This window comes from Dermacentor variabilis, chromosome 8 (assembly GCF_050947875.1).
Source record: "Dermacentor variabilis isolate Ectoservices chromosome 8, ASM5094787v1, whole genome shotgun sequence".
Taxonomy (NCBI): Eukaryota; Metazoa; Arthropoda; class Arachnida; order Ixodida; family Ixodidae; genus Dermacentor; species Dermacentor variabilis.
The window spans coordinates 3090742-3105867 of record NC_134575.1 but is presented as its reverse complement, the minus strand read 5'-3'; the positions used below and the strand labels follow the sequence as shown (position 1 = coordinate 3105867).

General features: G+C 48.1%; 1 protein-coding gene across 14 annotated transcripts in view; it reads right to left on the bottom strand.

Annotated features, from left to right (window-relative positions):
- Positions 1-15126, bottom strand: part of LOC142589528 (uncharacterized) — a 199600-nt gene that overhangs the window by 110123 nt on the left and 74351 nt on the right. For all 14 annotated transcript variants that reach the window (XM_075700946.1, XM_075700943.1, XM_075700940.1 and 11 more), the window contains one exon: positions 7426-7683. In XM_075700946.1, coding sequence (XP_075557061.1) covers positions 7426-7683 — 258 coding nt within the window. The remainder of the gene's footprint in view (positions 1-7425; positions 7684-15126) is intronic.

Sequence of the window (15126 nt, the reverse complement as noted above, 5' to 3'; positions counted from 1 at the left end):
TTGGCATCATTGGACAAAGATCTCCCAGAGGATGCTTGCGTTCCCAGTCAATCACTTTTGCGCAATTTTGCATGATTCGGCACTGGGCACGTAGGCATCTATGGGAGACAAGTGTGCCACGCACACGCAGAACAATATTCTTGGATATCGTATTTTTGCACGTATAACCCACCACCACAAACAGTCGACTCTCGTTAATACGAAGTTCACGGGGACCGCAAAAAACTTCGAATTAAACGAACTTCCAATTAAGCACAAAACACAAAAACAGCACTTTATTTGTGGCGAAATCGAGTATTTTCTCTAAGAAAAATAGTCGGTCATCTTGCTTTGCTTCTTCTTGCCGAATCGCGCTGCTGAAAGCAAGTTCTGCAGGCTGTAGATGTGGCGGAACGCTTCTTCCGCGTTACCTTCAGCGGCAAAGAAACGCTCCGAAAGAGCAAGGCCTGCAGCTACATCGGCAGCCTTAGGTTGCGGCTCGCCTTCAGCGTCATCGTCGCTTTCCTGGGTCGCTTCCTGGGGCCGAATAATCTCTACAATTTCGCTATCCGTCAGCGCACCGCACGTTTCGACCGCCTTGTCTACGGCGACGTAATCTTCAAAATTGACGTCCCCGAGAGCATCACCAAAATCAGTGCCGTCAAGCTCGCTTGTTGACGCTTCCTCCGCTGAAATTTCAGAGGCATCCTCCGAAGAAGCTGCCACAAAACCGCAAGCCCTGAAGCAGTTTGCGATTGTTTCTTGCTTCACACGATCCCATGCTCGCGCCAACATGTGGATGGCACTAAGCAGGCTCACCTCGTACTTTGTGGAGCTATCAATACACAAAATCATGCGCTCGAGGAGGTGCCGCCTGTACAGGACTTTAACATTCTTGATGATGCCTTGGTCCATTGGCTGCAAAACAGCCGTTGTGTTTTCAGGCAAAAATGCAAGGCGTATTGCAATCAAGGCTGGCACATTCACGTGAGCACTGCAGTGATCGACAAGGAACAACACCTTGTGGTTCGAAGCAGCAAACTTGCGGTCCAATTTGCTTATCCAGCTCTTGAAGATTTCGGCCGTCATCCACGCTTTTTTGTTTGCCTCATAGTCCACAGGCAGCGTCTTCACGCCTTTAAAACATCTCGGCTTCGCGGCTTTCCCGATCACAAGTAACCAACATCGTTCCGTGCCAGTCATGTTTGCCGCGATCAGCACCGACACTCTCTCCTTGCTGCGTTTGCCCCCAGCACAGTCGTCGTCCTTGAATGGCAGGGTCTTCTCTGGTAGAAGCCGATAGAAGAGTGCAGTCTCATCTGCATTGAAGATGTATTTCGGTCTGTATTCGGCGAGATATTCACGCAGCTTTCCGTCCTTACAAGTGGCGCATGTTTCCTGGTTAACGGACGCCTTTTCACCACACACGCTCTTGAAAACCAGGTCATGGAGATCTTTAAAGCGCGTCAGCCATCCATCTGACGAAACGAAGTCATCGATCTCCAACATTGCTGCAAGCGTTCGGGCTTTCATCGCAACGATGTCTCCGCTGAGAGGAAGTTTGTTGCTCCTGGCCTCCCTAATCCAAACCAGCAGAGCCTTCTCCAACTCTGGGTAAGCGCCTGTGCGCATTCGCTTCCGAGAAGTCTTGAACTTGTCGTTCTCAAATGCATCCATTATTGTGCGCTTGTTCTTGATGATCCCGTACTTCCACGCTATGTCTTGTTTGGCGGCACCTCCCTTTTCAACTTCCTTCAAAACCTCGACTTTCGTTGCCAGGTCAAGCGTGCGATAAGAGCCACGGTTTGTCAGTCAATTCCGAATCACTCGTGGAACAACCTAGCCTACGAGCTTCCCGCACAAAGGCGCTCGACATACGCTGCGCACGCTGCAAGACTAATCTCGCACAATCTCGCCACTGCCAGTATGCAGCGCTGCGTGCACCTATGGCACCCGCGTGGCCTCCGGCGGGAGCCGCTTCGCCTCCCGCCGGAGTTGATCGCGGAGGCAACGGCAGCCGTAGCAATGAATAATCGCGCCGCTCCAAGAAGGATGGCGTTGCGGGCGGCTGCGGTGGGGATGACACCAACGCGGAGCATGGAACTGTTGCAACACTTGAAAAATTGCACATTCTACCAAAGAATGACGGTCACCTCGAGGATCCTGGCTGAAAATTAACTTCCAATTAAACAATATTACTGGTTGAGGACTTAGAATTATCGAGCGATTTCTTCTATAGTATTACATGCAAAACTGACGGGACCAGCACTTCACTTCTAATTAACCGAAAATTCCAATTAAGCGGCTTCGAATTATCGGGAGTCGACTATATAATCAGCGCCCCCAATTAAAACAGCTGGGGGAGGGGGAATACCTGCGCATATAATCAGCGGAAATCACTGCATACAGCTCAAATCGTTGCAAAAACAGCCTCCATTTACAGATGCACTTGTCCACGTCACGGACAAATCACTTGCTCTTGCTTCCGCGCACCATCGTTGAAAGCAGCTGGACCCTGCAACAACTACTGGCCGATTTCACGATTGCAAGATCATTCTTAGTAGGGATGTGCAAATACCAAATGGTTCATTTTGAATCTAATATCGTATCAATTCGAATCGAACACTGTATATCAGAATACTTTCCAAAAATTCATGCTTACAAATTTTGGGCGAGAAAGCATGGTGCTCCACATACTCAGGAGTCTCCTAGCATTACATAACAAGAATCTAGCAAGCTGTCAGTAACTTACGTACATAGAAATCAAAATATACAGTACAGTCAGCTCTTATTATAGCGTACTTCAAATTAGTAGGCCAGCACTGATTAGAGCTCAGTTCTAGTATATGAAGGTCTCAAAAATTTTTTTTTTTAGCAATAGAACATCTGCTTAATAGAATCGGTGCTTTTCTTTCCCTCTGAAGCTAACTAATGGCATTATGTTGTACCAAGTACCGATGAGGTTCTCAGCTTGCTGGACCTGTGTTTTACAAGTCTTCTATTGCATTAAAGTATTGCTTTCCACTTTTCCCCTAAAATACAGAAGGCCTTTCCGAACTTTACAGCAGGTGGGTTATTGGGAGGCCAATCTATGCGACAGACGAATGCACGGACGGCGCATCATGTCACTCGACCACCACTCCTTGTGTAGCTATTGTTAGCGCTGCGCCATTAAAGCACTGCGACTTGTTAGCGCTGCGACATTAAACAACAGCGAATGTGTTGTGTCCTTTCTTCTGTCCTCGTCTTTAGCGCTGTGCAGACATATCAATACTGAATCACGAACTTGCCCAAGCTTCCACTTTATCAAAGAGCAGGTGCAATTATATTGTCAGGTTCAACGTCATTAGCCACCTGTCAAACATTCTGAAATCGGGAGGGTCACGGCTCCCACCTAGGCAACACACACACACATGCATAATTTTATTGCAGCGCGAGAGGACAAAGGCATAGATGGGATACACAAGAGCAGCGCTCTGTATGCAGCGCTGTGTGGCTGTGATGGAAATTCACCCCTGGCCGATGTGGTAACAGGCCACAAGCCGTTGCAGAATGCTTGCTGCAAATAACCAAAATAACGCGTACAGGTTAGATTGATGGCTATTGAAGTTAACTTCAAGTGTTATGTTGATGAAGTGTTAACTTCATGATCTGCATGCCTCCTAGCAGCTAATCGGCCGAATCTTCGCACATGCCTTCACACTTCCCGAAATACGTGCAGATTTTGTTGTCGTTCCCAGTGTCCACATTACAGTATCGTTTACATCGGTCCAGTCAACCTGAACAAAAGCAGCCCGGGGCGACGCAGCTCCACTTGGCGAATTGCAGTGTTTAGGCACTGTGCACAATCCCCACATTGGACTGACGTCGGGAAGCCCGTGCAGCAGGGCAGAAGCACTCGCAGAGACTGAGTCCATGGCTTGCTCGGCACTCCTTTTTGTGCCGAGAACAATGAAGTGAGGTGCTCATTTGCACAGGATCGAGCAAGAGGGGCTATGAGGCGCATGTGAGATGGGGCACTGCGCACGTTTCTACGTCGAATATAACAAATATTCGAAAAATCGAATAGTAAATATTCGATTCACAAATAAAATCATTCATACGTTCACTATTCTATACGTAATATTCAAGTATTCGCACACCCCTAATTCTCAGTAACACATAATTGCTAATCTTTAATTAAGAGGAAGCTTTAGCTCGGGTGCTCCTATCCAAACACATGTAGAAAGAGAATTTGTTTTTCTCGACAACCACTGCACCGAATTTGATGAGGTTTCTTGCATTTAAAAGGAAAACTTAAGATCTAGTGACTGTTCATTTTGGAATTTCCATTTTAGGTCGTCAATTTTTCATAAGAAATTGGCAAAAATCGCAAATTTTCAGAAAACAAAACTATCAAGTTTGCATCTCCGTAACTCCACAATGAAAAATGATATGACAATTCTGTGAATTGCATCTAATAGCACGTCTAAAGCGGACAAAATTGATGTGTTACACGACTCTCAAAATATAGTGTAATGAAAATGCAGCTTTGCAAAACCCTCGTACACAACATTTAATTATTAAATTATGGGGTTTTACGTGCCAAAACCACTTTCTGATTATGAGGCACGCCACCTGGGGTTCCTTAATGTGCACCTAAATCTAAGTACCACGAGTGTTTTCGCATTTCGCCCCCATCGAAATGCGGCCGCTGTGGCCAGGATTTTTTACCCTCCCTTTGAGAAAAAAAATTTGTTGAAAAGTTAAAATTTTTTTCCCCTAGTTCCAGTAATTAATTGTACATACTTGTTTGGCTAGATATCGGCACTTTGCAATCTACAAAGAGCTAAACAAGCTACCGCGCAATGCTTTTTGTGAAGATTTAGCACAGAAAAAAAGTGCCCAGAACGATTACTATATTTTGCCCTTGTGCATCACAACTCAAAAACTATAACGGCTACACAAACATTAATTACATATTTGAAATCTGCATAGAAAACTCTATAATTGGCTGAATTTTGAAGCCTCTAGTACAAGTAATAAAAAAAAAAGTTGTTTCGAGGAGCGTCTCCCCTTAAATAAATGAAACACATACAGTAGAACATTATTGATTACAGCCCACTGCATACAATTTCCCACCACCAACGTTCTCGATCGAGAACACAATAAATGACCCGATCCTGTTACACTTCTTTACCGGTTCGTATATTTTTGGAAAGCACAATCTTTCGGCATCAACATTCAGTATCGCCGATCAGCAATCACACCAAGATTTTCAACCGCTAGATTCCATGTAAAGAGGAAAAGTTGTGAGGTTCGCACGATCGAGAATAATAACCACCCACTGCAGCAGCTTTCCCGCAATGTTCGTCCACCTGTCTCACGTGAAAACGCTGGCACGCACTCGGTTTTCGACTCCGATGTCAGCAAATCTCCCGAGTCGTCGCACGCCACCTTCACAGCTACTCCCACCAACCCTATTGTGATACCTACACCCATCTCCATTTCACAGCGCGTGGGGCGTGTTGCGACTGGAAGCACACTGCACGCTTCTAATATTGCGGTAAACAAAACGCACCACTGTTCCCCGCTGCAGGCGGCTCGAAATGAGCATCATGCTTCGTTCTGGCAGCACTGTAGGCGTCACATTCTGGTGTCGCCCGCCGGCTCGATTTTGTTTTGGTTTCCTGTCGTCGTCTTAAAACACCTCACAATAAGGACATAACAATGTGCGCCTCGAATTGCTCGACCCACACCCACTCAGCGTGCATCGGCGTGTCATGCTGCAACAGTTCCCGCAACACTTCGCTTCACTTAGATGTCAACTACAGATGAATCTGTCAAATTCTTTAGTGACTTCGAATTCTGTTTTCCCAATTACATGCTCGGGTTTTCCCGGGCACATTTATTTATTTTTTTTTTTTTCATTTTAATGCGAGGGAATTACTTGGCTCGTTGTGCGACCGCGCTGTGATCAGAAAGCCATGGCAGAAAAATGGCACTGGTGTTGGGCTGTTAAGCACAAGGTCGCAGGATCGAATCCCAACCGTGGCGGCCGCATTTTGGTGGGGGCGAAATGCAAAAACACGCGTATATTTAGATTCAGGTGCCTGTTTAAGAACCCCAGGTAGTCCAAATTATTTAAGAGTCCCACTACGGCGTGCCTCATAATCAGATCGTGGTTTTGGCACGTAAAACCCCATCTCTTAATTTAATTTTTAGAAAAACTGCACACAAATTCTGTGATCTTTATCTGACTAAAAAAGTGGCCACACTGAGGATTCGATCATCTGCCCCACTGCCACTGCTCTGTAGCGGAGTGCACTAACCACTGCACCACTGTTGCAACAGGTGACAGTAATGAATGTCATCGAAGTTGTGCTTGTGGTTGGGCTGGCGGGCGATTCACTAAATGGCATGTAATAGGAGTGGTGCCACTGTCGGTGCTATGGAGTCTTCATCGTACGAAGTTGAATGGCTTGCATGTACACCATCAGTCGGGACAGCAAAGCGTGGCCACAGACACCAGTTCACTGCTGATGAAGTATGAGACCACCGCAACAGAGCAAAATCTGCAAAATCGACTGCAACAGCAAAACAACGCTCGCCACCCAAGCCCCCAACAACGTGAAGGGCAGAGCGAGCAGCTGTGGAGCAAGCACGGTGAGCTACAGCGACTGCAGCAAGGCAACGTGCACCCCTCAAGTCCCCCGACAGCGACACACTCAGCAACAATGCTCTCGCATTTACACATCATAAGAATTGCTTGGGTGGCCCAATAGTGCTTTCTTAAAACATGTGAACAAGGTTATACTGTGTATATCTGTGACCTCAAGAAGACAGAAAAAGCATGTCGTCTTTACACTGCTGGTCTACCAATTCAACTGTTACACAAAGCTGCATGTGCCATACGTGATAGCAGCGGCGTGCTGTGAAGCATAGTCTACCACAGCCACCACAGGGTGCCGCGACAAGCACTTTCACCGACAAGGCAATCAACTTTTGGGCTGGGCTTTACCCCCTTAGCTTCTCCCTTATGTAGCTTCGAGCGTGCTAGTGGAGAGGAAAAGAGAGAGAAAGCCGTGTATCGGTGCAATAACTCCCCTTATACTTGAAGGATTCAAGAAGTTGTTGTTAAATGAGATTTGCAAGGTTTCCTTTAATAGTTGGGCCATTCTATGATTTAGTCAGAAAAGCATGTCAGGGCCCTTAAGTTTGAATTTTTCAGTGCATTCCCTGTCTTTTTTCGTTATTGCAGGGTTCACCAGTACTGTCATCCTCCCCATGATAGCTGAACGATCCAAGCACCAGAGTTCCCTCTAGAAATTTTTCTAGCATACACCGCGCACACAGCATCTGAAAAAAACATGCGATAGCTTCATGTTTGCGCAGAAGACTTCTTAATTGAACAAACACTTTGCACTGTTTATTGAGATTGGAAGAATAAGAGAAATTAAAACTTACCGCTGCCAGCATTGAGGCATTGGTACCAGTCACTCTGATCTGTTGTGCAGGAGTCGGCGGACGTGCGGGCGACGTGCTGCCCGAAGCCACAGTTGAGACGATCACATTCGGGGCACGTGTGGTAGTCACATTGGGAGCACGGGACGCAACAGAAGTCGGTGCCATCGCGGTAGTAGGCACCGTCTTGACACCAGGGGATGCCGCTGCCGGCGTCTGTGGCTTCAAGGGTGGCATCCGTACGCACACGCCAACAGATCTCTGCATGTCATGACAGTTTGTTTTCCATAAGCATGCATGCATAGAAGAAAACACAGAAAGATTGGAATGAGCCCTCATCCATGTATGCAATGACGTGAACAAAAAGCAGCAATTGTCAAAGACAATCAGAAAACTAATAAATTAATAAAAACACTTTTTTGTGCAGATACTGGGGGCAAGTGCCACGACTGGGAAGACGGGCTGCAGTGAGCAGGATGTTGCATGAGGAATGAGCTGGGAATTGCTGCCGCGTTGGCTGCATCACGAGTAGAAGAGCAGGCTGAGAACGAAAGTTTCAGTATCACGAGAAAATCGTTAGACACGCTGTGGTTTGAAGCTCATGTATGACAAATAATGAGACATTAAAAAATTTAGAAAAATAAAAATTATCATTGCAAAGGACTATCACATGTCCCCTCGAGTGTCGGCATTCCTTTTTATATGGTATGCTTCAATGTCCAGCCATGCAAGCCCAAGAAAGAAGAAGACAAAGCGCCTTTCAGGCAGGATGCCGAGTCTTCCACCACTACTCTTTTTGTGAATTTCTTGGGCTTTACCAGGGAGTTGCTGTTTCCGGCTTAGTTGCGATGGAAGTGAAGCCTCACACGCGTCCGCTGTACTCGGCAGTGCCGCAGGGGGCTGCCTCCAGGAAGTGCAACAGCACCAAGAGCCACACTGACAGTAACGACACCATGCACTACTACGTCAACAGTGAAGAATCTTGTGCTGGTGCACAAGTCGAGCCGTAAAGTGTGGAGCCGTAAAGCAAAGAGAAGGTTTTTCAGCACATCATTAAATTCGAGTGCATCCATCATGAGGTCTTCGTGGAATACCGAGGTACTCGCCATCCCTTTCAAACCAGTTCTCACCACCGACAACATGAGATGCTTCAACAGGCAAGTCGTGTCTGTACATCTAGAGGCGCTGGCTTCAAATGAAATCAAACATATCAGCGTGAACACCCATAAGAACGTCCTAGCAATTGACGTAGAACATCCGGATGCATTGTGTTCTTAGCGCAAAGTCACAGAACTTGACGGGATGGAAGTCCACCGTCATATTCTGCAGCGCAAGTAAGTCAGCACTGGCGTAATTTACGATGTTGATGAGGCTATTTCCAACACTAATCCGTCAATCTTAATCAAGCCAGCTACAGAAAACACCGTCATTGCAAGCGCGTTTCGTTTCGGCGCGTCACGGTGTGTAAAGATTATAGTTAAGGGCAAATCCCTCCTATCACAAGCAAAGGTGGGCCACTTCCGACATGCAGTTCGCCCCTTTATACCAAAACTGCTGCAGTGCTGGAAGTGCATGAAGTTAGGCCATAGGAGTAGTTCATGCAAAAACATTACCCCATGTTCTCGATGCACTGGGTCCAACACCACTGACACATGCTAGGCCAGTGTGCTGAGGCACACAAATTGCAGCGGCCCTCACGATGCATCCTCGAAGGACTAGCCTTTCTTCCGAGAGGAAATCACAATATCGTAGAAAATGGTTACAGATCATTCGTCTCACCAGGAAACATTTTTACAATTGCTAGTAGGCACAGTGGGCCGGGCCTTTCTCGTAGCACTCGACTTTTCTGCGCAGATGTGAGTAAGAGCGGCTGCGAGAGAGAAAATCTGGGGGCCTTTGCTCCTTGAATATGTGACTCTGCCTAGGCACTACGGAGGAGGTCTCTTAGAGCGTGTTTGTATGAGTTTGTCCTTACACCTACCGGCATAGTGGAGTGCGGTCGAATTTGTTTACGCTTCGCCGCTGGCTGCCCGCATGGTAAGGCAATGGGCACGGACTCCCCATTTGGTGATTGCTGTGTCTGAAGGGGCAAGGTTCTGACTGGTGTTGTATAAGTCGCAGGTCACTTTTTTCTTCACAATGATAGATTGCATTTTTTACAAGCACTGCTCCAGGAGGGCAGATGTAGCCAGCAAACGGAGGCCTCAGGAGGGCACCTGAGGTTATAATAAAGCAGGCAGCACAGGATCTCCAGGGCACCCAAGAGGTAATGGGGGGGGGGGGGGGGGGATCAAAGCTGGAAGCAGGGCGGCCCGTGGGTTGGGGCTGCGGCGAGCCCCAACCCGCGGACCAGTCTGGGTTCTAGCTTTGGTGTCCTGGAGGCGCCGCCAATAATGCGAAATAATGGCACGTTGTTTCAATTAGTAAAAAACATGATTCAATAAATATAATTACGTCCAGCCGCCAACTTGCAACACTAAGTCAGCACTACCACGCCTCGCGACTTCTGCCGGCACGCCTAGGGACAAACACTACAACACGCGCTAAGAAACTCCTCCGTAGTGCCTAGGCAGAGTCATATATTCAAGGAGCAAAAGTCTGCACATTTCCTCTTTCGCACCCACTCTTACTCGCACATCCGCGCACACTACCAGTGTCTCCCCAAGTGCCACGCCCCGCTGCGCCTACTAGCAATTGTAAATACGCCACCAAGAAGCGGCCAAACCTGATAAGCGACAATGATCACGTCGCGAACATTGCTCAAGAATCTCCAAAGCCTCTGTACCACGCAAGCCACGACCAACATCACCACCTCCTCAGTCGCCCAGGCCATACAAAGTCGGCTCTAAGGACAAAGGAGCTTCGAACAGCAAGGCAGCTGATGCATGGCCTGAACTCCTGAGGCTACACATACCTACTGAGCAAGATCAGACTTCTACGGCTGTGGACACTTTGTCTGTTCCTAATAAACTGACGGACCGAGATAAACAAATTGTTGTCATGCTGCGCTCTCTGGTGGTGAGTACTATTAGTGTTCTGAACAAGCTACTGACATCAACAGATCGAAGTGCATTGCAAGCGCTGGATGCCATCAATCCAGTTCTCGCAAGCCTTCAGAAGTCCAGTGCTTGAGAAACCGTGCAGCAGAACCATGGCTCGTCAACAAGAATAGTGATCATACAGGATGATGTAAAAAGCACCTCCATAGTCCCAATAGATTGCGAGAGGCCTGCAGTCATGTATTTCGGATTTCTGGCAGTTCATGTTTGAAAACCACTTTCCTATAGTGGTTACCTGTGAACCGAACTTATCAGCCACCATGAACCGAACTTATCAGCCACCATAAGAATATCAGGATATGAACCTTTCGTTTCAAGCACGTGTGCCTGAAATACAGTAGAACCCCGCTGTTATGTTCCTCACTGCTGCGTTTTCCCGGCTGCTACGTCGTTTTCATCCGGTCCCGGCATAGCTTCCATAGGATCCAATGTATAAGGAACCCCGCTGTTACGTAGTAGCTGTGAAAACGTTCCCGCATGATGCATCCTAACACGAACCCGCCTGGGCTAAAGTAGGCAACGCGCTCCAACCGCCATTTTGGTTTTTGACGAGTTTTGGCCGGGCTTGGCTATGGAACTGGCTGCAAGAAGCCGCACGCCAGTTTGAGAGGCCACCAATAGATGGCCATACGTGAAAAATGCTCTCACTATCACTGTGATGACTGGTGATTACGGTCACTGCATGGTTTGTTGGACGGGTCGACTCACGGAGGAAGGAAACTCAGGAGAGGCCCTGACGTCACTCTTTGTGAAGCGAAAGTGAAGCCGCAAGTTGGCGTTGCTCATGGCGTTGCTCCGCCTATCGGGCCAGCTCTCCTCTCTTGTTTACATTTCTCGCGAAACCACACCGCGCTGCGCGTAACCGGGCTGCTCGGACGCGCGCGCTCCGCAGCAATACTAAACAATCGTTAGCACGTTAGCACGATTACGCCAAAGAGGGCAAAATTTCTCGCGGATATTCCTTCGTCCGTTGCCATTGCCGTGGCGCGGTGACGACGAGGAGCATGACCGCATGATGCCGGGGAGTTGCCAAATCCTAGCTTTGGAGAAGCCGTCGCGGCTCTGGACCTCCTCCGCAGGTACATCGCACCTCACAGCGACGCTGACAGCAATGCGGCCTTCCAGGCTATTGAGAAACCTGTGGTGATTTCTAGCGAGCGAAAGAAACGGTAAGTAACCATTCTAGACTTTTTAAAGTTCTAAACGCACTCAGTGGAAATAAATTGTCTATAGTTGAAGCTGCACTTTTTTCATTCATTTTCGGAGCTTTCCTCACTGTTGCGTTTTCCCGGCTGTTACGTTTTTTTCCTCGGTCCAGTGAAAAACGTATGAACGGGGTTCCACTGTAGTAAGGTTCTGGTATATATTCGCAAGGACCTTACGTATTTCACCCAGCCTGTAACGCCACACGACGATAACCAACATGTGCGTGTTACTGTGAAAGGAAAAGAGGCTGTGTTTTATACTTATTGGTGTCTACCTTTCCCCAACAAGTCAATTTGATTGTAAAAGACTTAAAGATATTATGGCTGTGACTCCAGGTCTTTGGATAATAACAGGGGACTTCAACTCTCACCTCCAGACATGGGGAAGCTCCAGGATAAATTCGAGGGGCAGGTCACTCATATGCTTTGCATCAGGTCACAACCTGTCTTCTAAATGATAGAAGCCCGACATTTCTGCGAGGAACAACGCACAGCAGCTGTCTAGACTTCCCATGGTGTCGCATTGTTTGACTTCAAGCGTGCAGTCGTTCACCAATATCAATATATGTCAATATAGGTCTGAATATGAAAGTGATCATATTCAGACCTATATTCAGACCGGTTGCTTCTTGCCAAAATTACTGGTCAGTCTTTGAAGATCTGATAGAAGACATGCAAGAAACATATTGCACGCAGGTTAGAAGACAGATTTGCAGACGCAACGCAAAATAGATGCGTTGCTTCACACATTGATTGAAGTGTACAGATTATGACATTGAATTGGAAAAGCTTTATGCACTATGTCACTGAGCTGAAAGGAGGTACAGGTGCACGTAGTCATTTCTCGACCTCAGAGTAGCTCGGCGCATGCAAAAGAAGATACAGCACAGAACGGATAAGCTAGAGAATCAAAAATGGAAATGGTTTTGTGAGTCACTGGACCCAGCGACCCAATGTCCTGTGTGTGGTGTACCTTTCGCTCATGTCCCCAGCAGTGACACCTTTTTAATGCCCTTACTCTCCATCAAAACCACCGTGAATATACGCTGCAGAGGAATTTTGTGTGAAAATCGCCAGCAGGACAATTGTACTCCCTGACATTGTTTAATGTGACATTCGTGGTACAAGAGAAACAAGTCTGGATGTTCTATTTTTTATGCAAGAGCTGCAAGCTGCTATGGCGCTCTGTACACGTTCGTCTTCACCAGGGGCCGATAAAATAACATACCCTGCTTTGTGCCACCTAGGTCAAGAACAACAACTGCTCAACCTTTTTGAGAGGTCATGGCAAGATGGCATCACTGAACAGGAATGGAAACACAGCCGCATGGTACCACTGCTAAAAGCAAGAAAGTCACAGCAGGAACTGGCATCATACTGGCCTATAGCACTTGCCAGCTGCATTGGAAAGCTCATGGAATGTATGACACTCATGCACCTTGTGGGGACTGCGTAGCCCATTTCGTTGCAGCACCATAGCGCAGCACGTTTTGGGCATAGGAGCCGCAGCGCGGCGAGGTCGCTTTCGAACTTCGCGCCCGCGGCCCACCACTTTCCCTCTCTCTCGTTCCTCCGAGGGCGCCGAACGGCAGCGGGACCGTAAAACACTTGCTGCTGTCCACCCCCGAACGGTCCAGGGGTTCACCCGATTGCTCTGTTTGGGTGGGAACCCGCGTTCCCTCTCTCCTGGCGACTCAAGTCGACCGAGGAGCGGCAACGCGGGGAGAAGCTCTCGGACAGCAAAACGGTGCGTACTGACTTCCGATTCTTCCGGTCATCCCTTTGGTTGGCCGGTCTCGCCGAAGGTCCTCGATCCGAGGCGGTTGCGTACCTATTCGCTGCTCCTGTTCTGAAGGCTATGCCGAAGAGACGCGGCTCACTTGACGTACGCGGTCGTACTGTGCCAAGTTGCGCTCGGAGGCTACCCCGAGCTGAAAGAACATTGCCCTGGTAGCACGGTCATTGGGAGCCATCCTCCCGTATAGCGGTGTGCTACCGCGTTCTTGAGATACTGAGTGTCACCCCTTGACTTGCGGGAGCTTCGGCTCACGAGCCCCGCGCCGATACGGGTGTATACAGATATCCTGAACGCCAAGGTGGTCGTATATTAAACGCCTTCCTTGTACTCTGAGCCTTCTCCTTGCGGCGCTCTGTTTCGCTCCCAGAGGAGACCGAACGAGCGCCCGCTTCGGGCACACACTAAACACGCGGCTGAGCTGATCGTCCCCCTCTGAGGGGCTCGGATCCTCGGACCTGCACGGTGGTCTAGGTGACTCCCGGCGGAGCACCGCCATAGGCGGAGACCACAACCTCAAATGGTACCTTGAACAGCAAAAAATATTCCTTGGCTCAATGGTAAGATTTCAATGAAGCCATTCCATCGACTGATAATGTCATCAATCTTGTGTCATCTGCAGTGGAGCAAAAATCTGGGAAGTGATTATCAGTAGCACTCTTTCTTGACGCGAAAGGCATTGACGACGTTTCCCATCAAGCCATCCTAAACGCACTTTTGACAAGTGAACTAGGAGGGCGAGTATTTCGATGGACCTGAACCTACTTGACATTTTTGTTTGTACATGCGGAAGATGGCCAGACTACCGACCAGTACAGATGCCGTGGCGTCCCCCAGGCGGTGTTCTAAGCACTATTCTTTTCACTCTTGCGCTTCTTGGGCTGGCCTACTGGAAACAGTGAGTGTTTCAATCTAGCCGACGACATCTGCATCTGGGGACCGGCAGTGACTCGCCCGCAGGTTCACGCAAGGCTACAGGAAGCATCAAAACAGGCATCTATCTCTTTGCACACAAGGCCTAACCCTCTTGACAGAAAATGTGTTAGTCGCTTCTATGTGAAAAGCGATGACTGGTTATCCAGTATGCATCAATGGCCAGCTTATAAAGGTCAAAGTTCACAGCCTATCAAAGCTCACACTGGGGTCAATTGTCAATATTGACCTCAGTGTGAGCTTTTTCGTCACCATCGTCGTTGTCGTCATCATCATCATCATCATCTTATTTTATATACACTGCAGGACGAAGGCCTCTCCCTGCCATCTCCAATTACCCCTGTCCTGCGCCAACCGATTTCAACTAGCGCCCACGAATTTCCCAATTTCATTGCTCCACCTAGTCTTCTGCCGTCCTCGACTACGTTTCCCTTCTCTTGGTACCCATTCTGTAGCCCTAATGGTCCAACGGTTATCTAACCGGCACATACATGACCTGCCCAGCTCCATTTTTTTCTCTTGATGTCAATTAGAATATTGTCTATATTCATTTGCTCTCCGATCCAAACCGCTCTCTTTCTGTCTCTTAATGTTATGCCTAGCAATCTTCAATCCATCGCTCTTTGCGCAGTCCTTAACTTGTTCTCAAGCTTCTTTGTCAGTCTACAAGTCTCTGCCCCATATGTCAGCGCTGGTAAAATGCACTGATTGT